We start from the raw sequence: 26008 nt of genomic DNA on the forward strand, positions 1-26008 counted from the left end.
ACATAAGAATTAATGACAGGATAGTCAATGAAAAACATACCAGTGCCAGCCAGCACATCAATAAACCCTTGGTACCATCCATCACTTTCTAGTTCGAGTAATTTGTCCATGAACATGATGGCAGCAGCAGTAGGTCCCCTGGCATCTTCAGCTTGTTTTATCTGTTCTTGAATACCTTAGAAAAGAAATAAATGCCATACAGGTCATTTTGTAGGCAGTTTGGGTACAAATACAATCAATGACATACACCCCAGTGCAATTGGAGTGTTGCTTGCTTACCAAAAAAATTCCCAACATCCGAAATGAGGCCTAATTCAAAAACCACATGTAAGTGAGGTTTCCAGGAGTCACTATATGTAGCCTTACCCACAAGTGTTTCAAACTATTACCAATGATCTAAAAAAAACGATAGTATCCATGACCACCCTTAGGCTTGGTTCACATGACCATATGCAAAGTCATCAGTTTTTACGTCCAGAAAAGAAAAAAATATTAGATTTTACATTTGCTATTTTTTACATCCATATGGAATCTATGTCTGTTTTATCCATCCATTTTTTAAGTGAACAATTTCATAAATAAAAAGATCAAATACAGTTTCCTAAGTTTATAATTCTAATGTAGCTGAGAGAAACATAAGACATACGAATAGTTACCTGTATGTGATTCGATTTTAAGACACGATGGACTTATAATGGGCGAGTCTGCTGCACAATAGGGATCAAGGCAGTGCACATTGCGACTTTTAACATGTAGACCATCGACCCATGTGTAAAATAGTTCATCTAGAACCACCACATTGACTTGCATTGTGTGTTGTCCGTTTGCTCAGTTTTGCATACAGACAGCACAGAACTATGCAGAACTCGTTAACAGGCTGCTGTGAGGTTTCCATTGTTTTTTATTGGGCAACACACTATAGTCTTTTACACTACTCCATCATGTAAGGGTACCGTCACACAGTGGCATTTTGATCGCTACGACGGCACGATTTGTGACGTTCCAGCGATATATCCGTGACGTTCCAGCGATCTCGCTGTGTCTGACACGCTCCTGCGATCAGGGACCCCGCTGAGAATCGTACATCGTAGCAGATCGTTTGAAACTTTCTTTCGTCGTCTAGTGTCCCGCTGTGGCGGCATGATCGCATGGTGTAACAAAGGTGTGCACGATATTGTATACAATGTGCGCACAGACACCAACGGCTTCTACATCGCACATACGTCATGAAATTATCGCTCCAGCGTCGTACATTGCAAAGTGTGACAGCAGTCTACGACGCTGGAGCGATATTGTTACGATGCTGGAGCGTCACGGATCGTGCCGTCGTAGCGATCAAAATGCCACTGTGTGACGGTACCCTAAGGGTGGTTCACTTCTGTGCTGGAGACTTCATCACAGATTGCATCAATTCTACAAGCTCAAATAGAGCAGCATACTATATGCTTCTGGCAAAATGACGGAAATCTCACAAATCTCATTACAAGTCAATAGGTTCTGTGTCGCTGGTGCCATTCATGGGACAAGTCCGTTCCTGCAATGAATTCCACTGGAACTGAATTTCCACTTGGAAAAGATAGGCTATGTGCGCATGTTGAGTATTTGCTTGCAGGATTTTCGGAAAGGTTTCTGCATCCGTTAGCAGCAAAAACGCTGTGGCAAAAACATGAGTTTTGCTGCGATTTTTGGTGCTTTTTTTGTGTGCGTTTTTGTACAGCACTGAGCCTGACACACCCTCGTTACTAAGCCGTAAGTAAACACACAAACAGTTGAAAATAAAGAAAGTTCTCACGCAGCGGTGGTGCCGTGAGAGCACCAGAGCTGATGAGCTGATGAACTCCGGTGAACTCGCACGACAGCTCAGTGCTATACACTGCGGGAGCGATTACCTGCTGGATATCGCTGGCGGCTGGATAGAGCAGTCACATCGGGAGATGTGACTGTTCTACAGGCAAGATTACCGTGGGACATTCGGGAATAGGTGGACTAAGGCTACTTTCACACATTAGGTTTTTTATTTCAGGCTAAATCCGGCTCTCGGGAGAAAAACCTGAACCAGTTTTTCCCCCATTGACTTGTATTAGCGCTGGATGGCCCAGCGTTCCTTCCGCTTTGATGCCAGATCCGGCGTACACTCGATTCCGGCGTCTGGAAAAAACGTCTACTGTAACTTTTTTTTGTCTGCGGCGAAAAAGCCGGAAGGGCCGGATCCATCCTTTCCGGCTTTTCGCTACAATGCATGTCTATGGACGCCGGATTGCGCCGGATCTGATCCGGCTTTTTACACTAATCATGCTCAGGAACTATGTGCCTGCCCCCCAGGACACATACAGTGGGGCAAAAAAGTATTTAGTCAGTCAGCAATAGTGCAAGTTCCACCACTTAAAAAGATGAGAGGCGTCTGTAATTTACATCATAGGTAGACCTCAACTATGGGAGATAAACTGAGAAAAAAAAATCCAGAAAATCACATTGTCTGTTTTTTTATCATTTTTTTTGCATATTATGGTGGAAAATAAGTATTTGGTCAGAAACAAACAATCAAGATTTCTGGCTCTCACAGACCTGTAACTTCTTCTTTAAGAGTCTCCTCTTTCCTCCACTCATTACCTGTAGTAATGGCACCTGTTTAAACTTGTTATCAGTATAAAAAGACACCTGTGCACACCCTCAAACAGTCTGACTCCAAACTCCACTATGGTGAAGACCAAAGAGCTGTCAAAGGACAACAGAAACAAAATTGTAGCCCTGCACCAGGCTGGGAAGACTGAATCTGCAATAGCCAACCAGCTTGAAGTGAAGAAGTCAACAGTGGGAGCAATAATTAGAAAATGGAAGACATACAAGACCACTGATAATCTCCCTCGATCTGGGGCTTCACGCAAAATCCCACCCCGTGGGGTCAGAATGATCACAAGAACGGTGAGCAAAAATCCCAGAACCACGCGGGGGGACCTAGTGAATGAACTGCAGAGAGCTGGGACCAATGTAACAAGGCCTAACATAAGTAACACACTACGCCACCATGGACTCAGATCCTGCAGTGCCAGACGTGTCCCACTGCTTAACCCAGTACATGTCCGGGCCCGTCTGAAGTTTGCTAGAGAGCATTTGGATGATCCAGAGGAGTTTTGGGAGAATGTCCTATGGTCTGATGAAACCAAACTGGAACTGTTTGGTAGAAACACAACTTGTCGTGTTTGGAGGAAAAAGAATACTGAGTTGCATCCATCAAACACCATACCTACTGTAAAGCATGGTGGTGGAAACATCGTGCTTTGGGGCTGTTTCTCTGCAAAGGGGCCAGGACGACTGATCCGGGTACATGAAAGAATGAATGGGGCCATGTATCGTGAGATTTTGAGTGCAAACCTCCTTCCATCAGCAAGGGCATTGAAGATGAAACGTGGCTGGGTCTTTCAACATGACAATGATCCAAAGCACACCGTCAGGGCAACGAAGGAGTGGCTTCGTAAGAAGCATTTCAAGGTCCTGGAGTGGCCTAGCCAGTTTCCAGATCTCAACCCTATAGAAAACCTTTGGAGGGAGTTGAAAGTCCGTGTTGCCAAGCGAAAAGCCAAAAACATCACTGCTCTAGAGGAGATCTGCATGGAGGAATGGGCCAACATACCAACAACAGTGTGTGGCAACCTTGTGAAGACTTACAGAAAACGTTTGACCTCTGTCATTGCCAACAAAGGATATATTACAAAGTATTGAGATGAAATTTTGTTTCTGACCAAATACTTATTTTCCACCATAATATGCAAATAAATTGTTAAAAAAACAGACAATGTGATTTTCTGGATTTTTTTTTCTCAGTTTGTCTCCCATAGTTGAGGTCTACCTATGATGTAAATTACAGACGCCTCTCATCTTTTTAAGTGGTGGAACTTGCACTATTGCTGACTGACTAAATACTTTTTTGCCCCACTGTATATAAAGCAATGCCATTGAGGCCTTCACTCATTTCCAGCCATACTGCCAGCCAGAGAGACCACACCCTGCCAAGACTGAAGAACAAAGGAGCCAGAGAGCGGAGCCAGCTACAGTCATGGCCAAAAGTATTCACACCCCTGCAATTCTGTCAGATAATACTCAGTTTCATCCTGAAAATGATTGCAAACACAAATTCTTTGGTATTATTATCTTCATTTAATTTGTCTTAAATGAAAAAAACACAAAAAGAATTGTCCTAAAGCCAAATTGGATATAATTTCACACCAAACATAAAAAAGGGGGTGGACAAAGGTATTGGCACCCTTTGAAAAATCATGTGATGCTTCTCTAATTTGTGTAATTAACAGCATCTGTAACTTACCTGTGGCACCTAACAGGTGTTGGCAATAACTAAATCACACTTGCAGCCAGTTGACATGGATTAAAGTTGACTCAACCTCTGTCCTGTGTCCTTGTGTGTACCACATTGAGCATGGAGAAAAGAAAGAAGACCAAAGAACTGTCTGAGGACTTGAGAAACCAAATTGTAAGGAAGCATGAGCAACCTCAAGACTACAGGCCCATCTCCAAAGACCTGAATGTTCCTGTGTCTACCGTGCGCAGTGTCATCAAGAAGTTTACAGCCCATGTCACTGTGGCTAACCTCCCTAGATGTGGACGGAAAAGAAAAATTGACAAGAGATTTCAATGCAAGATTGTGCGGATGTTGGATAAAGAACCTCGACTAACATCCAAACAAGTTCAAGCTGCCCTGCAGTCCGAGGGTAAAACAGTGTCAACCCGTACTATCCATCGACGTCTGAATGAAAAGGGACTGTATGGTAGGAGACCCAGGAAGACCCCACTTCTTACCCCGAGACATAAAAAAGCCAGGCTGGAGTTTGCCAAAACTTACCTGAAAAAGCCTAAAACGTTTTGGAAGAATGTTCTCTGGTCAGATGAGACAAAAGTAGAGCTTTTTGGGCAAAGGCATCAACATAGAGTTTACAGGAGAAAAAAAGAGGCATTCAAAGAAAAGAACACGGTCCCTACAGTCAAACATGGCAGAGGTTCCCTGATGTTTTGGGGTTGCTTTGCTGCCTCAGGCACTGGACTGCTTGACCGTGTGCATGGCTTTATGAAGTCTGAAGATTACCAACAAATTTTTCAGCATAATGCAGGGCCCAGTGTGAGAAAGCTGGGTCTCCCTCAGAGGTCATGGGTCTTCCAGCAGGACAATGACCCTAAACACACTTCAAAAAGCACTAGAAAATGGTTTGAGAGAAAGCATTGGAGACTTCATAGGTGGCCAGACCTGAATCCCATAGATCACCTGTGGAGAGATCTAAAAATGGCAGTTTGGAGAAGGCACCCTTCAAATATCAGGGACCTGGAGCAGTTTGCCAAAGAAGAATGGTCTAAAATTCCAGCAGAGCATTGTAAGAAACTCATTGATGGTTACCGGAAGCGGTTGGTCGCAGTTATTTTGGCTAAAGGTTGTGCAACCAAGTATTTGGCTGAGGGTGCCAATACTTTTGTCTGGCCCTTTTTTGGAGTTTTGTGTGAAATGATCAATGTTTAAGACAAATTAAATGAAGATAATAATACCAAAGAATTTGTGATTGCAATCATTTTCAGGAAGAAACTGAGTATTATCTGACAGAATTGCAGGGGTGTGAATACTTTTGGCCATGACTGTACAAACCTGCCACAGGGGCCAGCCAGCTATAACCTGCCACCGAGCCCAGCCAGCTCTCCTGCTACAGAGCCCAGCCAGCCACAGGCCTGCCACAGAGGCCAGCCAGCTAGCTATAACCTGCCACAGAGGCCAGCCAGCTATAACCTGCCACTAAGCCCAGCCAGCCACAGGCCTGCCACAGAGGCCAGCCAGCCAGCTATAACCTGCCACAGAGGCCAGCCAGCCAGCTATAATCTGCCACAGAAGCCAGCCAGCAAGCTATAACATGCCACAGAGGTCAGCCAGCTATAACCTGCCACAGAGGCCAGCCAGCTATAACCTGCCACAGAGCCCAGCCAGCTCTCCTGCCACATGGCCCAGCAAGCTCTCCTGCTACAGAGCCCAGCCAGCCAAGCCATACCAGAGTAGCCATGTCTTCTTCTGGGAGCCCTCCCTCCCGTTGGCAGAGCACTGAGGTAAATATGTTTTAAACATAATTTTGCTCTCTCTCGCTATCTTTTGTGTGTGTGTGTGTGTATATGTGTGTATGTGTGTGTATATGTGTGTGTGTGTGTGTGTGTGTGTGTGTGTATATATATATGTATTTGTGTATGTATGTGTATACATTAAAGGGAACCTGTCACCCCGTTTTTTCAGATTGAGATATAAATACTGTTAAATAGGGCCTGCGCTGTGCGTTTCTATAGTGTATGTAGTGTACCCTGATTCCCCACCTATGCTGAGAAATACATTACCAAAGTCGCCGTTTTCGCCTGTCAATCAGGCTGGTCAGGTCAGGTGGGCGTGGTGACATCGCTCTTTTCTTCCCCAGCTTTCCGTTGGTGGCGTAGTGGTGTGCGCATGTCCAAGTTCCGAATTCCCTGCGCGCACGTGAAGAAACAGCGCGCGATCTGCGCTGTTATCCCTTTCATCGGTGGGGGCGGCCATCTTCCTGGGGCCGCGCGTGCGCAGATGGAGTGCTCTGCTGCACGGGGCTTCAGGAAAATGGCCGCGGGATGCCGCGCGTGCGCAGATAGAGATCGCGGCGGCCATTTTCCCAAAGCCGAGATGCAAACTCGGCTTTGGGAAAATGGCCGCCGCGATCTCTATCTGCGCACGCGCGGCATCCCGCGGCCATTTTCCTGAAGCCCCGTGCAGCAGAGCCCCGTGCGCGCAGGGAATTCGGAACTTGGACATGCGCACACCACTACGCCACCAACGGAAAGCTGGGGAAGAAAAGAGCGATGTCACCACGCCCACCTGACCTGACCAGCCTGATTGACAGGCGAAAACGGCGACTTTGGTAATGTATTTCTCAGCATAGGTGGGGAATCAGGGTACACTACATCTCAATCTGAAAAAACGGGGTGACAGGTTCCCTTTAATGTATTTTGCCATTTTTCATCTTTGTAGGAAGCTGATGAAGCTGCTGCCACAGTCCAAGAGGTGCTCCCCGAAGAAGAGGGAAGGGGTGGAGAAAGACCTGGAGCGGGATTACAATTGGTATGTTTCTTTCATGTATCGTGGAACCACAACCTCACACTACACACAACACATAGCAACACAAGATAGTTACAGATGGAACACAACACATACAAACTGATAAATGCAGACATCACACAACACATAAAAAATAATCATTGTAGATATCACATGGCAAACTACACATAAAAAGGCTACATACAAGCACATAATTATGTTTTTTTTTCTCTTCTAGAGTTCGGATTCTGGTGCTCAATCCAGAAGGGCTCCCAGGGTCGTCGGCGTGCGAGTCATGGCTGCCGTCATCGTGTAAGCATATTTTTTTTTAAGGTTTATTCTTTATGTTGTTTACAATTTAGTTTTAATTTGTTTTTTCCTTTCTTTTAACAGGCTTCACAGCGTGCTACTGATTCTGACGGTGAGGAGGTCGGCCTCGATATTGATCTCCTCATCGATCTTGTCCGAGACAGGGAGCAGCTGTGGAACATGAGTGACCGCCGCCATGCCGATATCATCGTGACCCGGCGACTCTGGGAGCAAGTCTGCCAAGAGATTATTGCGAAGTGGGAGGACGTCGATGTTCGGGCCCAGAATCAATAACGTAAGTATACTCTGTTCAGTTTTCTTGATGCATTCTAAGTTTTTTTTCTAACCAAGTTGTGTTTCTCCTTTTTTAACAGGTGACAAGATTGTAAAACGGTGGAGGCAGATTAGGGATCGCTTCGAGAAGGAATTCAATAAAGAGATGCGGGCCCCTAGTGGATCTGGAGGACGCAGGAGCAAATACAAGTATTCCGAAGCCCTGTCGTTCCTCAGGTCAACGATGGTGACACGAAGGTAAATATTACCCACCACATGTGATGATAACCAATGTTTTACATGTCTAACCCTCTTTTGCTCTTTCAGCCAGGGCCATGCAATTATAGGATATTGTTTGTTTTTTCTCTTTTGTTCCACAGCACCGTCGGCAGCACTCGGGAGCCTGCAGCACAGTTGAATCCTTCTGGGGTGATCCCTCAGGAGGCCGCCACCGAGGGACACTTTGACAGTGCAGGCCCCTCTGCACCTTCCCACACATCTGATCCCTCTGTCCCATCCGCGAGCGCTGGAGCAACCTGGCCGGTTCAATTGCATGTATCTGCTGGTGAGGATATAGCGTTTCCTGTACCCCACCCCTCTGCTGCTGCCACCTCTAGTACACCTGTAGCATCGGGGCGCCATCGGCAGAGAGGTCAGGTACAGAGTTATGCTCCAGAGTTCTTACACCTGAACGCATCCTTCCAGAACTGTCTGAAAGTTTTGTCCGAGCAAATGGCTGCAGGTTTTAATTTCATAAATAAAAGTATACTCGAGATGCATACACTTCTGTTAACGATGCGTTCAGAGGCAAGACAGTCACCTAACAACACTTTTTTCCAGTCGGTACTTGAGCAAATGGGGACGCTATCTACTTCTCAGCAGATGCAAGTAATGCAATCCTGCCAGTCAACTCTAGCGCTCATTGCCTCAAAAGCCGAGGCTCTTGCCACCCATGCTGCAACTGCCCCCCCTTCCTCCACTGTCCATCACTACAGCCACTACATCCTCCTGACCCGTACCACCAACGTGCCCGTGCCCCATCCCACCAACCCATCAACCACATCGTGCCCGTACCCCGTCCCACCAGCCACAATCCTCACAGCGTTCCCGTGCCCCTTACCACCAGCCACACTACCAGCGTCCCGTCCGTGCCCCTTCCCACACCACTTCCCATCTATTTCATCCACGCCTCCTCTCCCTGCCCACTACCAACAGCCTCTTTCACCTCCTTCCCAACCCTCTTCTCCACCCATCACTGCTTCTGCCTTCCAATCCTCCCAAAACATCACCTCCACCCCTCCATCCTACCAAACTCCTAACCCCAATCCCACTTTCCAGTCCACCCGCTCAATTGCCTTCTCCACTCCTTCACCACTACCTATTGATCCTTCCCCACCACCAACACATTCCTCTCTCCACCTTCCCACTGTCGAAGTGTCCCTATCTGACAGCCCCTCTAGAACTATCTCCTCCCCGACGTATTCCAATCTATAGTTTTGTGAGCTGCTAAATAAAGTTTTTTTTGGGTGTTTCAAAATAAAAGTTTGTTTTTGTTATTTAAAATTTTTTTTAATAAAACTGTGTTGTTTACAGCTATCTTGTATTTATTCTTTAGAAGTTATAGATAACACTTTGGTTAAACAAGGTTTATTGGTCAGAGGTAAAATACTTTGGGTACAACCCAAACAGATGCACATCTTGGGTAAAAGGTAAAACCAAACAGGTACACAATTTGGTAAAATGTAAAATCAAACAGGTACACAACTTGGGTAAAAGGTAAAATAAAACAGGTACACATCTTGGGTAAAAGGTAAAACCAAACAGGTACACAACTTGGGTAAAAAGTTAAATACTTTGGGCACTACCCAAACAGGTACACAACATGGGTAAAAGGTAAAAAAGTTGTTACTAGGTTCAAGACAAATTGTTTACACACTCTCATCCTGCCAGTGTATTCTTCCTTTGGGTGAAATAAAATATTCTGCAAATTGATCCCGAATTCTGGAAACAGTGGCAGAACTTCTATTTGAACGTTTAGTTGCTATAATCAGCCAAGGTGGTTTGTTCAGACTGCTCCTCAATGGAAATCTGTTCCTTGGATAGCACATAATTGTGCAGGACAACACACGCTTTCACTACCTCATCCACAGTGTCTGTCTTCAAGTTAATGGATGTCAGGTTAAGATCCCAAACGCACACTCCACCATTCTCCGTGCACGTGTGAGTCGGCAGTTGAAAATTCTTTTAGTATTGTTTAAACCACGGCTGGAGTAGGGTTTCAAAAGATGTTCTGAAAGCTGAAAGGCTTCAACTCCAACACAAACAAAAGGCATTGGTGGCTCAGAGATTTGAGGCAGTGGCAGGGACGGCGTCAGCACCCGGCGCACCTGGGCAAATGCCGGGGCCCTGGGGAGAGAGGGGGGCCCACTCAGGCTGTCATAGATACAGCTGGGAGAGCAGAGCAGGAGAACATGCTCTCTCCGCCCACAAAGTCACTGCTGGCTGCTTTGTCTTAACCCCTATGTGCCAGCTCTGACACAAGCATCTTCTCACTCAGTCAGTGCAGCCAGGCAGGCACATAGGGGTTAAGAGAAGGCAGCCAGTGTGACGTTGTGGGTGGAGAGAGCACTTTCTCCTGCTCTGGCCCCTGGCTGGCTGCAGTGCTGAAGTTTATCAGGCAGATTCCGGAGCTCCTACCAGTGACTGAGTGAGTGCAAAGGTATCCAGCAGAGCAGTGGTTGCAGATGGACTTGTGGCTCAGTCTGCTGCTGTCTGTCTCCGCTGCCTAAAAATGTGGGTGATGTCTGGAGGAGCAGCTGGTGGGGTGCAGCCTGCAACCTGCAGCTGCCCAGCTCACCCAGAACCCCAGAATACATGCATGCTGCATCAAACCTGCACCAGTGGGGTAGGAAGAAGCTTAACCCTTTCCCATCTGTATGAAGGTTATTGCTGAACCTTAAAGATAACAATCCGACCCGCATAAATGGGGTTAACCAAATGCCAGGAGGAAGGGGAGCTGCTGCCATGGATAAAACTGAGCTGTGGGCTGTACGTTGGGGCCCCGTGGCCCCAGGCTGGAGACTGGAGGGACTCTGCCCAGTGCTGGCATGTGGGTGATTTCTGCTCCGGAGTCTCCGCTTCTCTCCTCCACATCACACTGTGCAGTCACAGCAACATTGGTTGTCTCTGTCCAGGTCCCAGCAGCTGCCACTGCTCCCACCAAGGACATGGCATCACTTAACCCTTCCCCTGCGGCCACCGGCAACAAATCCACATTATTCCTTGATTAAATCAGGTTCCAACCCAATAGAGGAGCAGACATTTCCTGCTGCCATTAGGATCCGGGACGGGGTGACATTGGCTGCCCTGCTACTCTGTAGTGGGGGGTGACAAGTGTAACATGGGGTAACGATGAAGGAGAAATGCACAGGATAATAGTGAGCGCGACAGAGGGCAGTGTATGGTATGGAGCAGTCAGGGGGTGGGCTGCAGGATCCCCCCATACTGTACATGACTACTCAGGACAGGGAGGTGTTTAATGAGGTTCTAATGACGGGGCACTAATTGGGTCATTAGGGTTTGTGGAAAGGATTCAGCATCAGGTCCCTCATTAATGCCCGAGCCGCCTGTTACTTTGTAGCACAGATCTGTTGGGGCCGCAAAACCAAACAAAGTTGTTTGTGTAGAAAAGTCTTTGTTTCATAGAAAAACTCAAAACAGAAAAGATTTTCTGATACAACAACGCCCTGCTCACGACACTGCACAGCACCTCTCCCCCTGTATATATACACTGCACAGCACCTCTCCCCCTGTATATATACACTGCACAGCACCTCTCCCCCTGTATATATACACTGCACAGCACCTCTCCCCCTGTATATATACACTGCACAGTACCTTTCCTCCTGTATATATACACTGCACAGCACCTTTCCTCCTGTATATATACACTGCACAGTACCACTCCTCCTGTCCTGTATATATACACTGCAGAATTTACAATAGCTGTCACTCATGTAAGAAGTAAAATCTGGCATTGTACTATACATTTCTCTGCCGTATCTGTGCATCATAAATCGGGGTATGTGTTAAAGGGGGGGGCCCACTGAGACTCTTTCGCCCGGGGCCCTCGAAAACCTGCAGCCGGCCCTGGGCAGTGGTCTGGGGGGGAGGGGGGAATTGAAAGGTTTGTCCATACAAATGCTGCCCCATAGAAGACAGTTTGAAAATTTGTGAATCATTTTGAGCGGCCATACTCCCCAATATCCACCGCAACGAATTTGTAATCCGCATTGGCGATGGCCATCAGCACGATGGAAAAGTACTTTTTATAGTTGAAATACTCGGATCCAGAACCAGCCGGTTTCACGATACGGATATGTTTCCCATCCACCGCGCCCAAGCAATTGGGAAACTGACACACTTCCTGGAATCTGTCAGCTACTTCCAACCATGTCTACATTGTGGGATGTGGGATGAATTCGTCGTGCAGAGAGTCCCACACTGCACGGCAAGTGTGCCTCACTATTCCAGATATGGTTGAAATTCCCAGTCTGAACTGGAAATGTAGTGAAGACAGGGATTCTCCAGTAGCTAGGAATCTGTGAACAAAAGCAAGGCAGAAATTACTGCAAATTCAAAATATCAATCAATGAAAGTGCGCTACAAGAGTACATAAAAAAAGAATGCTTACCGAAGAGTGACCATCAGACGCTCAGCCGGTGTTATGGAGAATCTGCAATATGTATCACTCCTTCTTATTAGATGTTCAATCCGCTCCACCAATGCATCAAAGTTCTCCACTTTCATCCGCACATAGCTGAAAAACTTCTCTGGGTCTCCTCGTAGCTCCATGTACAAGGTGGAAAAGACTCCCCGCGTCATTTCTCTGTGCCGTGATGGGGTGGATCCACAAACGGCGTCGGCGCAGACACATGATGCGCTGTCTCTCTCGCTCCTTCTCAAGAACAATTGTTTTCAATCGATTCGCCTCCACAATGAAATCCATGTTGTTCTGCAGAATCTTTGCAATAATGCCGTCCATCTTGCTCTGTATCTTGCTCCTCACCAACCTGTCACTAATGGACTGCAGGAACACTGTATATATAGTTTTCAGCGGGCCAATCTCTTTTTTAGCTTGTCAGGGGGCGTTTTTAAAAACCGGATCCGTCAAAAACCGGACGAAACGGATGTCAACCGGAAGAGGCGGATCCGGTTTCTCGCCGGATCCAGACATCTGATCCGGCTGAAAAACGGATCCCATCCGGTTTCCACAAAATAAGCCGGATCCGACGCTGCGGCACGACATCGGAATCGGCATGCGGCGAAAAACCTGATGTGTGAAAGTAGCCTAAGGCGGACAGGTGAGTATATGGTGGTTTATTATTTTACATTTTTTCTAGGAGACGAGGGCGTCAGGAATTGGGTGTTAAGGTGAGTATATGTTTTTAGATTTTACATTTTTTCTAAGAGACATGGGAATCCAGAATTTGGTATTAGGCGAGTATAATTGTTTTTTTATTTTTATCCATTTTTTTATAAAAAGTATGAGCACAGGCGCCGGCTGACGAGACACTACTTCTCAGACATAGCCTGATGGTAGGAGTAGTCTCATCTGCCCACACCTGCTGACCTGCGTTAAGTATTTACCGTGGGTCAGTCCCAGCTGGGGGGTCACGATGACATCTGACAGAATGAACATGCAGCGTTACCGACGATCAGTACCACCGCGCCGGTGTTTCCCATGCAGTCATACAGAAGACAGCATGGAAAACAGCATAAGAAGCCTGCAAAAAAAACTCAGCAAATATTTCTACACCTGAGTTTTTGCTGCGGATTTGACTGACTCTATTGAAGTCAATGTGTGGAAAACGCTAAAAATCTGCACAAAGAATTGACATGCTGCAGAAAAAAAAAAAAACACACTGCAAATACAAAAGCAAAATTACTGATCTTGTGCACAACACTTCAGGATTGTCATTGAATTTGCTTGTATAAGGATTCCATAGCGTTTTTAGCCCATTTCCGTATGGAAAACAGCCGCAAAAACGCACCGTGTGCACATAGATGAGATGGATGAAGGGAGACATTTATTAGCATCCTGGATAGGACCTGTGCACAGTATATACGGTATGGGAATAAACATAAAATAGAGGAAACCAATATGGCTAAATAGAGCTGTAAGGTGCGCAAAAAGTGACAAAAAGAAAGCATTTAGAGAATTAAAGGAAATGGGTAGTGATGAGGCATTAAATAAATACAAAAAATTTAATAAATTCTGTAAAAAGCAAATCAAGGCAGCAAAGATTGAGACAGAGAGACTCATTGCCAGAGAGAGTAAAATAATCCCAAAATATTCTTTAACTACGTAAATAGTAAGAAACTAAAAAATTATAGTGTTGGCCCCCTTAAAAATAGTCTGGGTGAAATGGTGGATGAGGATGAGGAAGAGGAAAAAGCCAATATGCTAAATGACTTTTTTTTTCCATCAGTATTTACACAAGAAAATCCCATGGCAGACAATATGATCAGTGATAAAAATTTGCCATTAAATGTCACCTGCTTAACCCAGCAGGAAGTACATCGGCGTCTAAAAATCACTAAAATTGACAAATCTCCGGGCCCAGATGGGATACACCCTCGAGTACTGCAGGAATTAAGTACAGTCATTGATAGACCATTATTTTTAATCTTCAAAGACTCCATAATAACAGGGTCTCTACCACAGGACTGGCGTATAGCAAATGCGGTGCCAATATTCAAAAAGGGGACAAAAAGTGAACTCGGAAATTATAGGCTAGTAAGCTTAACCTCTACTGGGTAAAATCCTGGAGGGCATTCTAAGGGATGATATACTGGAGTATCTGAAGAGGAATAACCTCATGACCCAGTATCAGCACGGGTTTACTAGGGACCGTTCATGTCAGACTAATCTGATCAGCTTCTATGAAGAGGTAAGTTCCGGACTGGACCAAGGGAACCCAGTGTACATGGACTTTTCAAAAGCTTTGATACGGTGCCACACAAAAGGTTGATACATAAAATGAGAATAATGGGGATAGGGGAAAATATGTGTAAGTGGGTTAAGAGCTAGCTCAGGGATAGGAAACAAAGGGTGGTTATTAATGGAGCACACTCGAACAGGGTCGTGGTTAGCAGTGGGGGTACCACAGGGGTCAGTATTGGGCCCTCTACTTTTTAACATATTTATTAATGACCTTGTAGGGGGCATTCAGAGCAGAATTTCAATATTTGCAGATGACACTAAACTCTGCAGGGTAATCAATACTGAGGAGGACAATTTTATATTACAAGATGATTTATGTAAACTAGAAGCTTGGGCTGATAAATGGCAAATGAGCTTTAATGGGGATAAATGTAAGGTCATGCACTTGGGTAGAAGTAATAAGATGTATAACTATGCGCTTAATTCTAAATCTCTGGGCAAAACCGTCAATGAAAAAGACCTGGGTGTATGGGTGGATGACAAACTCATGTTCAGTGGCCAGTGTCAGGCAGCTGCTACAAAGACAAATAAAATAATGGGATGCATTAAAAGAGGCATAGATGCTCATGAGGAGAACATAATTTTACCTCTATACAAGTCACTAGTTCGAACACACTTAGAATACTGTGCACAGTTCTGGTCTCCGGTGAGTAAGAAAGACATGGCTGAACTAGAGCGGGTGCAGAGAAGAGCGACCAAGGTTATTAGAGGACTGGGGGGTCTGCAATACCAAGATAGGTTATTACACTTGGGGCTATTTAGTTTGGAAAAACGAAGACTAAGGGGCGATCTTATTTTAATGTATAAATATATGAGGGGACAGTGCAAAGACCTTTCTGATGATCTTTTTAATCATAGACCTGAGACAGGGACAAGGGGGCATCCTCTACATCTGGAGGAAAGAAGGTTTAGGCATAATAACAGACGCGGGTTCTTTACTGTAAGAGCAGTGAGACTATGGAACTCTCTGCCGTATGATGTTGTAATGAGTGATTCATTACTTAAATTTAAGAGGGGATTGGATACCTTTCTTGAAAAGTATAATGTTGCAGGGTATATATACTAGATTCCTTGATAGGGCGTTGATCCAGGGAACTAATCTGATTGCCGTATGTGGAGTCGGGAAGGAATTTTTTTCCCCAATGTGGAGCTTACTCTTTGCCACATAGGTTTTTTTTTGCCTTCCTCTGGATCAACATGTTAGGTTAGGCTATGGTTTGAACTAGATGGACTTAAAAGTCTTCCTTCAACCTTAATAACTATGTATAGCCATAAACAAGTTCATATGGCCGAAGTGAATCCTTATGTCATTAGTGAAATCATTCATCTCATGCATCCAGCACCAAGTATGCCCATGTCCTAGTCATCATGCCAGGTAAATGACTGGGTTTCGCCCAGCCCTGACAAATGAGAATAATATAATGCTGAGATCTATATAAGAAAAGGGATGCCATCTTCGTCAAGAAGATACCCCCAAAACATTGCGCAGGTCTTGTCCCTCCTTGCAGTCTCAGCATGTAGGAGTTTTTTTTCAGTGGATCTAAAGCAAAGTCCACTAAAGGTAGCAATATGCACCAAAAGTGTACTACTTTTTTGCAAAAACCCTTGATAGTCTGTACTTTGCACTTTATTAGATAAAAAGTATTTCTATTTCAAGAATACATTTGCTGGATGTTTCAATTTATATGAATTTTAGAGGGTGAGAACCCGACACATAGATTGGACTTGCAGTGCTGGTTGCTGATTTACTTTCTTTTTAATAATGATCTGTGACATGTATTACTCATGAGTTATGATCATTTTATTAAACAAAAAAACGATGGCAGGACAGGACTCCAACTTTGAAAGAAAACGTACAATATTACACATGTTGTATTCAAAAATCTTTGTATACACAGTATAAGGTTATGAATGAAAATCTTACTGTCAGATATCCAGGCGCTCATGTCTCGAAGCACATATGTGGGTCGAAGGATATTCACTATGTACGGACTGAAGCATTTCAAACTTTCCTTTACGTTGGAGCCCATCTTTCCTTACACCGTTAGATACCTATGACTAAATAAAATAATTTTTTTAAGTGTATTCCTATTTCAATAAACAAACATGGTCCATAAGCAAGAGGTTCCTAAATTAACCCCTCAAGAACCGAGCCACTTTGTACGTTAATAACCAAGACTCATTTTTTAAATCTGACCACTGTCACTTTATGAGGTTATAACTCTGGAACGCTTCAACGGGTCCTGGTGACTCTGACATTGTTTTTACAAGACATATTGTACTTCAAGATAGTGGTAAAACTTCTTCGATATGACTTGCGTTTGTGATAATATCAGAAACGTAGCACATTTTTTTGCAATTTTCAAACTTAATTTTTATGCCCTTAAATAAGAAATATGTCACACAAAATAGTTAATAAATAACATTTCCCACATGTCTGCTTTACATCAGAACAATGTTTGAAACACAATTTGTTTTTTGTTAGGAAGTTATAAGGGTAAAAAGTTGATCCGCGATTTCTCATCTTCTCAATAAGATTTACAAAACACTTTTTTTTTTTTTTTTATGGACTACATTTGAAGGGACTTTGATTGGTCTATATTGCAGAAAATACCCAAAAGCTCTCTGAGTGCAGGGAGCGATGGCATGGGTACCGGCACCTCTTCTCACGCTGCTCAGTTGTCAGTGACGGCTGCCTGAACAGAACAGTCAGTGTATTTACAAGTATGGAGTTAAATGCATGACAGACATAGGACGTCATGACGTGCTAGGTCTGTCATTCATCGTTAAGGGGTTAGCCCCTTTCCGACGTTGGGTGTAATAATACGCCCACATCGGACTCCTTCTCTTAGAAGTGTGCCCATATCTTTCCCAGAACATGGCAGCTGTTTTGAACAGCTGACATGTGCCCGGAACAGCAACCGGTGGAATCGTGATCCGCCCGCGGCTTTTAGCCCGTTAAATGCCGTGTCAAACACTGACAGTTTCATTTAACATGCACTTCCGGCAATCGCATCAGAAATCCGCCCATTGATGACCCAGTCACGTGATCGCAGGTGAACGATGGGTTGGCATGACAACCAGAGGTCTCCTGCAGGCCTCTATGGTTGTCACTATCGGATTGCTATGAGCGCCGCCCGGTGGTTGGCGCTCATAGCAAGTGCGTAATTCTGCTATGTACAGGCGATCTGATCATCACCTATATTTAGCAGAACAGATCGGGTTAAGGCAGCTTCTAGTCTCCCATGGAGACTATTGAAGCATGCCAAAAGTGAAAAAAAAAATGTTTTTAAAAAAATAAAAAGATATAAAAGTTCAAGTTTCCCCCCTTTCGCCCCATTCAAAATAAAACAATTTAAAAAAAACAAAACATACACATATTTGTTATCTCCGTGTTCAGAAACGCCAGATCTATAAATAAAAGGATTAACCTGATCGCTAGATGGCGTAACAAGAAAAAAGTAAAAACGGCAAAAATACAATTTTTTGGTCGCTTCGACTGGTGATCAAAAGATGCACTAAAATGGTTATCATTAAAAACATCAGCTCGGCGTGCAAAAAAAAAAAAACCCTCACCCACCCGGAGATCACGAAAAATAGAGACGCTATGGGTATCGGAAAATGGCACAATTTATTTATTTTTTTTAAATAAAGTTTGGAATTTTTTTTCGCCACTTAGATAAAAAAAAAGAACTTAGACATATTTGGTATCTATGAACTCGTAATGACCTGGAGAATCATAACGGCAGGACAGTTTTACCATTTAGTGAACCTAGTAAAAAAGCAAAACAAAAAAAACACTGTGGGATCGCACTTTTTTTGCAATTTCATCACACTTGTCATTTTTTTCCCGTTTTCCAGTCTCAATAGTAAAAAAGTTGGTCACACAGGGTTAATGGAGTGCGTTACACCGCGGTCCATTAGCGCTGCCATTAACCCTGTGTGAGCGCTGACTGGAGGGGAGTACGGAGCGGGCACTGACTGCAGGGAGGAAGAGGCGGCCATGTTGCCGCTGGACTGCGCCCGTCGCTGATTGGTCGTGGGCGTTTTGCCACGACCAATCAGCGACTTGGATTCCATGACAGACAGAGGCCGCGACCAATGAATATCCGTGACAGAAAGGACAGACAGACAGAAAGACGGAAGTGACCCTTAGACAATTATATAGTAGATATATATATATACACATATATATATATATATATATATATGTGTGTATATGTATACTGTATATATATCTACTACTAGCTGAAGAGCCCGGCGTTGCCTGGGCATAGTAAATATCTGTGGTTAGTTATAGCACCTCACTTCTCTTATTTTCCCAATCACATCTTTCATTTTCCCCCTGACATCTCTTTTTCTCCCTCACACCTCATTTTCTCCCTCACTCCTCTCATTCCCCCCTAACACTTGTCATTTCAACCTCACATCTGTCATTTTCTGATCACTCCACTCTTTTTCCTCACTCCTCTCATTTTGCACTCACACCTTTTCATTTTCACCTCATCACCTCAGTATATACATGTTTGTCATCTCCCTTATATATAGTATACATCTGTATGTCATCTCCTGTATATAGTATATACCTGTATGTCATCTCCCCTGTATATAGTATATACCTGCTGTCATCTCCCCTATATATAGTATATACCTGAATGTCATCTCCTTCTATATATAGTATATACCTGTATGTCATCTCCTCCTGTATATAGTATATACCTGTGTGTCATCTCCCCTGTATATAGTATATATCTGTGTCATCTCCTCCTGTATATAGTATATACCTGCATGTCATCTTCTATATATAGCATATACCTGTATGTCATCTCCTCCTGTATATAGTATATACCTGTATGTCATCTCCTCCTGTATATATATGTACCTGTATGTCATCTCCTCCTCTATATAGTATATACCTGTGTGTCATCTCTCCTGTATATAGTAAATACCTTTGTGTCATCTCCTCCTGTATTAGACCTCGTTCACACGTTATTTGCTCAGTATTTTTACCTCAGTATTTGTAAGCTAAATTGGCAGCCTGATAAATCCTCAGCCAACAGGAAGCCCTCCCCCTGGCAGTATATATTAGCTCACACATACACATAATAGACAGGTCATGTGACTGACAGCTGCCGTATTTCCTATATGGTACATTTGTTGTAGTTTGTCTGCTTATTGATCAGATTTTTATTTTTGAAGGATAATACCAGACTTGTGTGTGTTTTAGGGCGAGTTTCATTTGTCAAGTTGTGTGTGTTGAGTTGCGTGTGGCGACATGCATGTAGCGACTTTTGTGAGATGAGTTTTGTGTGGCAACATGCGTGTAGCAACTTTTTGTGTGTCGAGTTGCATGTGACAGGTTAGTGTAGCAAGTTGTGTGCAGCAAGTTTTGCGCATGGCGAGTTTTGCGCGTGGCGAGTTTTATGTGTGGTGCCTTTTGAGTATGTGCAAGTTTTGTGTGAGGCAACTTTTGCATGTGTTGCAACTTTTGTGCATGTGGCAATTTTTCCGCGTGTGCAAGTTTTGCGTGTGGCGAGTTTTCCATGAGGTGAGTTTTGCACTTGTGGAGAGTTTTGCAAGAGCCTAGTTTTTGCATGTGGCGAGTTCTGCGCGTGGCGAGTTTTGAGCGGCGACTTATGTGTTTTGACTTTTATGTGGCGAGGTTGGTGTATTTGTGGTGAAATGTGTGCTGAGGGTAATATGTGTTCAAGCATGTGGTAGTGTGTGGAGCATTTTGTGTGTGTGTTCATATACCCGTGTGTGGTGAGTATCCCATGTCGGGGCCCCACGTTAGCAACTGTACGGTATATACTCTTTGGCGCCATCGCTCTCATTCTTTAAGTCCCCCTTGTTCACATCTGGCAGCTGTCAATTTGCCTCCTACACTTATCCTTTCATTTTTTCCCATTATGTAGATAGGGGCAAAATTGTTTGGTGAATTGGAAAGCGCGGGGTTAAAATTTAACCTCACAACATAGTCTATGACGCTCTCGGGGTCCAGACGTGTGACTGTGCAAAATTTTGTGGCTGTAGCTGCGACGCCTCCAACACTTTTCCTTTCACTATTTTCCCCATTATGTAGATAGGGGCAAAATTGTTTGGTGAATTGGAACGCGCAGGGTTAAAATTTCGCCTTACAACATAGCCTATGACGCTCTCAGGGTCCAGACGTGTGACTGTGCAAAATTTTGTGGCTGTAGCTTTGACGCCTCCAACACTTTTCCTTTCACTATTTTCCCCATTATGTAGATAGGGGCAAAATTGTTTGGTGAATTGGAACGCGCAGGGTTAAAATTTCGCCTTACAACATAGCCTATGACGCTCTCAGGGTCCAGACGTGTGACTGTGCAAAATTTTGTGGCTGTAGCTTTGACGCCTCCAACACTTTTCCTTTCACTATTTTCCCCATTATGTAGATAGGGGCAAAATTGTTTGGTGAATTGGAACGCGCAGGGTTAAAATTTCGCCTTACAACATAGCCTATGACGCTCTCAGGGTCCAGACGTGTGACTGTGCAAAATTTTGTGGCTGTAGCTTTGACGCCTCCAACACTTTTCCTTTCACTATTTTCCCCATTATGTAGATAGGGGCAAAATTGTTTGGTGAATTGGAACGCGCAGGGTTAAAATTTCGCCTTACAACATAGCCTATGACGCTCTCGGGGTCCAGACGTGTGACTGTGCAAAATTTTGTGGCTGTAGCTGCGACGGTGCAGATGCCAATCCCGGACATACACACATACACACACATTCAGCTTTATATATTAGATATAATTGTCTAAGGGTCCCTTCCGTCTGTCTGTCTTTCAGTCACGGATATTCATTGGTCTGTCTGTCATGGAAATCCAAGTCGCTGATTGGTCGTGGCAAAACGCCCACGACCATTGCCATGACCAATCAGCGACGGGCACAGTCCAGCGGCAACATGGCTGCCCCTTCCTCCCCGCAGTCAGTGCCCGCTCCATACTCCCCTCCAGTCAGCCCTCACACAGGGTTAATGGCAGTGTTAATGGACCGCGTTATGCCGCGGTGTAACGCATTCCATTAACGCAGCTATTAACCCTGTGTGATCAACTTTTTACTATAGTAAAACGATCTAATGTTAAAAATAATAATAATAAAAAAAAGGTTATTCTCACCCTCCGACGTGGTGCTGTCCTCGGCAGTGCAAGCGGCAGGTTCCGATGCTAAAGATGCTATGAGAGAAGGACCTTCCATGATGTCACGGTCATGTGACAGCGATGTCATCACAGGTCCTGCGCTCATACCAACCCTGGGACCGGAAGGTGCCGCGTGCACCGCACACAGGTGCCAGGACTTCAAGGGGCCTACGGAGGGTGAGTATGTTCATTTTTTATTTTAAGTCTTTTTTAACCACGCATATAGTGCCCACATTGCTATATACTTTGTGGGCTGTGTTACATACTGCGTGGGCTACGTTATATACTACATGGCTGCTATGTACTACGTGGGCAGTGTTATAAACTATGTGGGCAATGTTATATACTGCGTGGGCTACGTTATATACTACAAGGCTGCTATATACTACGTGGGCAGTTATATACTGTGTGGGCTGCGTTATATATTACATGGCTATATACTACGTGGGCAGTGTTATATACTATGTGGGCAATGTTATATACTGCGTGGGCTGTTGTGAATTCTGCTTTTGGGCTCCCTCCGGTGGTTGTAGGTGGTAATGCAGTTGTCCCTGGGCTGCAGTCCTGATCAGGTGTATCTACTGATTGCAATTCTGACTGGGGTATTTAGGTTTGCAGGATTCATTAGTCCTTGCCAGTTGTCAATGGTTTTTGGGAGGTGTTGGACCTCTGTCTGGTTTCTCCTGCTTAGCTGCCTATTCAGCAAAGATAAGTGTCTGTTTTTTTTTCTATGGCACACATCCTGTGTGCTGGATTTTTGATTGTATTTCTGCTCTGTGTGTAGGATTCTCTGGAGTTGCAGATATACGTTCCACGTCTTTAGTTAGATCGAGGAATGTTTTGTATAATCTGCTGTGGATATTTTTGGAAGTGTTTTAATACTGACCGCACAGTATTCTGTCCTATCCTTTCCTATTTTAGCTAGAGTGGCCTCTTTTGCTAAATCCTGTTTTCTGAGTGTATGTGTCTTTCCTCTCCTACTCACAGTCAATATTTGTGGGGGGCTGCCTATCCTTTGGGGTTCTGCTCTGAGGCAAGGTAGTATTCCTATTTCCATCTATAAGGGTATTTAGTCCTCCGGCTGTGACGAGGTGTCTAGGGTTTGTTAGGCACACCCCACGGCTACTTCTAGTTGCGGTGTTAGATCAGGTTTTGCGGTCAGTACAGTTACCAGCTACTCGAGTGAAAGTTATTCATGCGGCTCCAAGGTCACCGGATCATAACAGTGGGCTGTGTTATATACTAAGTGGGCAGTGTTATACACTGTGTGGGCTGCGTTATATACTGCATGGCTGCTGTATACTACGTGGCCAGTGTTATATACTGCGTGGGCAATGTTATATACTGCGTGGGCAATGTTATATTCTGCGTGGCCTGTAGTAACGCATCGGGTATTCAAGAATATGTCGTGGCCTGCGCTATATACTATGTGGCTGCTATATACATACATATTCTAGAATACCAGATGCGTTAGACTCGGGCCACCATCTAGACTCGGGGAAAGGGAGAGAGGGAGGGAGGGGGAGAGGGAGAGGGAGAGAGAGAGAGAGAGAGAGAGAGAGAGCTCCTGAGTAATTTTCTTAACTAGCAAAGGGAAATCCATCAGCAGGGGGGCAGATGTTTATAGCGTGTGTGTGTGCGTGTGGTAATATCCATGGAGCTTTCCAGGCTATTAATATCAGTTCACAACTGTATACTTTGCCTTTACGGGATATTAAAATAGGGGACCACACAAAAAATGACATAGGGTCCTCCTACAATTAATAATCAGCAAAGGCTAAGCAGACAGCTGTGGGCGGATATTAATAGCCTAGGAAGGGGCCATGGATATTGCCCCCCCAGGCTAAAAACATAAGCTCTCACCCGTTGGGGAGGTTGATGCCACCTTTGTATTTTGCAGGTGACATCAAGGCCAGAGGTTAATGATTGAGAGGTGTCAATAAGAAGCCCCTATTACTAACCCCATAGTCATATTGTATAAAAACACATACACCCAGAATAAAAGCCTTTTGATTGAAAGAATGACACAAACTCTAAAAATTTTAATCAATCTTAATTAAACCATACTTACAGCATCGCCCAGTCAAGTGAAGCCATTGTACCCTGCAAGAGAATTAAAATAACAAAAACCAATATGCCTCACCTGTCCGCTGAGAAGATAATCCATTTGTCCCACGATATGTCTAGCTCTGCTACATCTAGATGGCAGGCTGCATGATGTGACCATACAACATGCCATCCAGCAGACACTGAGCAGTGTGTGCTACCGCTGCTCAGTGTCTCGCGGTGAACTCTTATAACCTGTCTGACGTCAACGCAAGCATGAGAATGTTTTCACGCTTGTGGTGCTGTCAGAAAGGTCCTGGGAGTTCACAGCCAATGAACTCACTTCACCTAACTGATGTCAGCATGAGCGCCGTGGGAAAATTTCTAATGATGCTTGCGCTGACGTCAGTTAGGTGAAGCGAGCTCATTGGCTGTGAACTCCCAGGACCTTTCTGCCGGCACAGCGAGCACAAGAACTTTCTCATGCTTGCGGGGACATCAGACAGGTTATAGGAGTTCACCACAAGGCACTGAGCAGCGGTACAACACGCTGCTCAGTGTCTGCTGGATGGCAGGCTGTATGGTCGCACCCTGTCATCTAGATGTAGCAGAGCTAAACCTGTCATGGGACAAAAGGATTATTGTCTTCTCAGCGGACAGGTGAGGCATGTTTTTTGTTATTTTAATGCTCTTGCAAGAGAAATGGTGTCACTGGAATGGGTGATGTCTTAAGCATGGTTTAATTAAGATTAATTAAAAGAGTTTGTGTCATTCTTTCAATTAAAAGACTTTATTCTGGGTGTCTGTGTTTTTATACAATGTGACTATGGAGTTACTAATGGGGACGAACAAAATCGGACAGATTTTAAAAATCGCTAGTGTGTCTATGGCCTAACTGATATTGTCCATGCTTCCGTTACAGGAGGATGCACACTTTGGATGTGACTTCTGTTAGTAGCAGAAAACATGAAGGGCTGTGTTCATATGAGAACATAAGCAATGTCAGCAATGTGTTACGAAGAAGCAGTAATTATCATATTGACGTTGCCTTGGACTCAGTTTCACTCTCGATTCCTTGGATGAATAAAGGTGGAACCCAACCACAAAATGGAGCACATAGCGCCCAACTGGAAACATGATGAAGAAATGTAGACTTGATATGGAAACGGTCAATCATTTACTGGCATTACACTAGATTATTAGTTTTATGAAGGTTATGATTGGAAAGTCCAAACAAAAACAGACAATTTAAAACAAGTGCAATCATCAGGGGAAACAATGTGGAGCTGGAATACTCACCCCACCGTGTCCAGGGGGTACAGCGCCGCACGTCCTGGTACTACGCTCGCTCCCATGCATGGCGAGCCGTCCAGTCTGCTGGCACCAGGGTATCACCAATAATGGGACGAGACCTAGGGTCTGCTGGGGGGCAGTAAGCTGATAGAACCCACCTTTCATAAAGGAAGCCATGCATACTGGTGTAGTCAGAGCCACCCAGAACAACTGCATGCAGCATGTCCAGTGGGTCTGGTACAACTCCCATCATGTACGAGTAATAACAGGTCTCTGTTCAGCATCCTCTCACACAAGCTATTACTATATTATGACTCCTGGGAGTTGTAGTACCCCGTCACACGCTGCTTACCACAGTATGGTGCCTCCGCTCAGCCCTCTCCCACAGCCAGCTGACTGCACGCAGCTCTGTCACAGACTGAGGAGGACAGAGGAGCCGTCCTGCATTTATTCACAAGCCAAGAACCGGGGCGGTAACGCCGAGCAGAAGAAACGAAAGTTACCAGCAGCGGCAGGAGCAGGGCGCATGCGCAGTCTCCTGGCTGAGCCTGTCATACAAGAAGCTGAAGTGACAACACACCGGGAAAGTGCAACTGCATGGACGGTGTTTGAGGAAAACGCAACTACATGGACACTGTGTGCGGGAAACGCAACTACATGGACTGTGTGTCAGGGAAACGCAACTGCATGGACAGTGTGTGAGGGAAACGCAACTGCATGGACTGTGTGTGAGGGAAACGCAAGTGCATGGACCGTGTGTGAGGGAAACGCAACTACATGGACAGTGTGTGAGGGAAACGCAACTGCATGGACCGTGTGTGAGGGA

At 44.8% G+C, this 26008-nt stretch overlaps 1 protein-coding gene across 1 annotated transcript in view; it reads right to left on the bottom strand.

Moving 5' to 3' along the window:
* The window catches only part of RIGI (RNA sensor RIG-I), a 160375-nt gene extending 134701 nt beyond the window's left edge, over positions 1-25674 (bottom strand). The window contains exons 1-3 of the mRNA XM_069766397.1: positions 25535-25674; positions 16609-16742; positions 41-175 (exon numbers count right to left, since the gene is read on the bottom strand). Coding sequence (XP_069622498.1) covers positions 41-175; positions 16609-16714 — 241 coding nt within the window. The 5' untranslated portion in view covers positions 16715-16742; positions 25535-25674. The remainder of the gene's footprint in view (positions 1-40; positions 176-16608; positions 16743-25534) is intronic.
* Between the last annotated feature and the right edge of the window lie 334 nt (positions 25675-26008).

This window comes from Ranitomeya imitator, chromosome 1, assembly GCF_032444005.1.
Source record: "Ranitomeya imitator isolate aRanImi1 chromosome 1, aRanImi1.pri, whole genome shotgun sequence".
NCBI classification, from domain to species: Eukaryota; Metazoa; Chordata; class Amphibia; order Anura; family Dendrobatidae; genus Ranitomeya; species Ranitomeya imitator.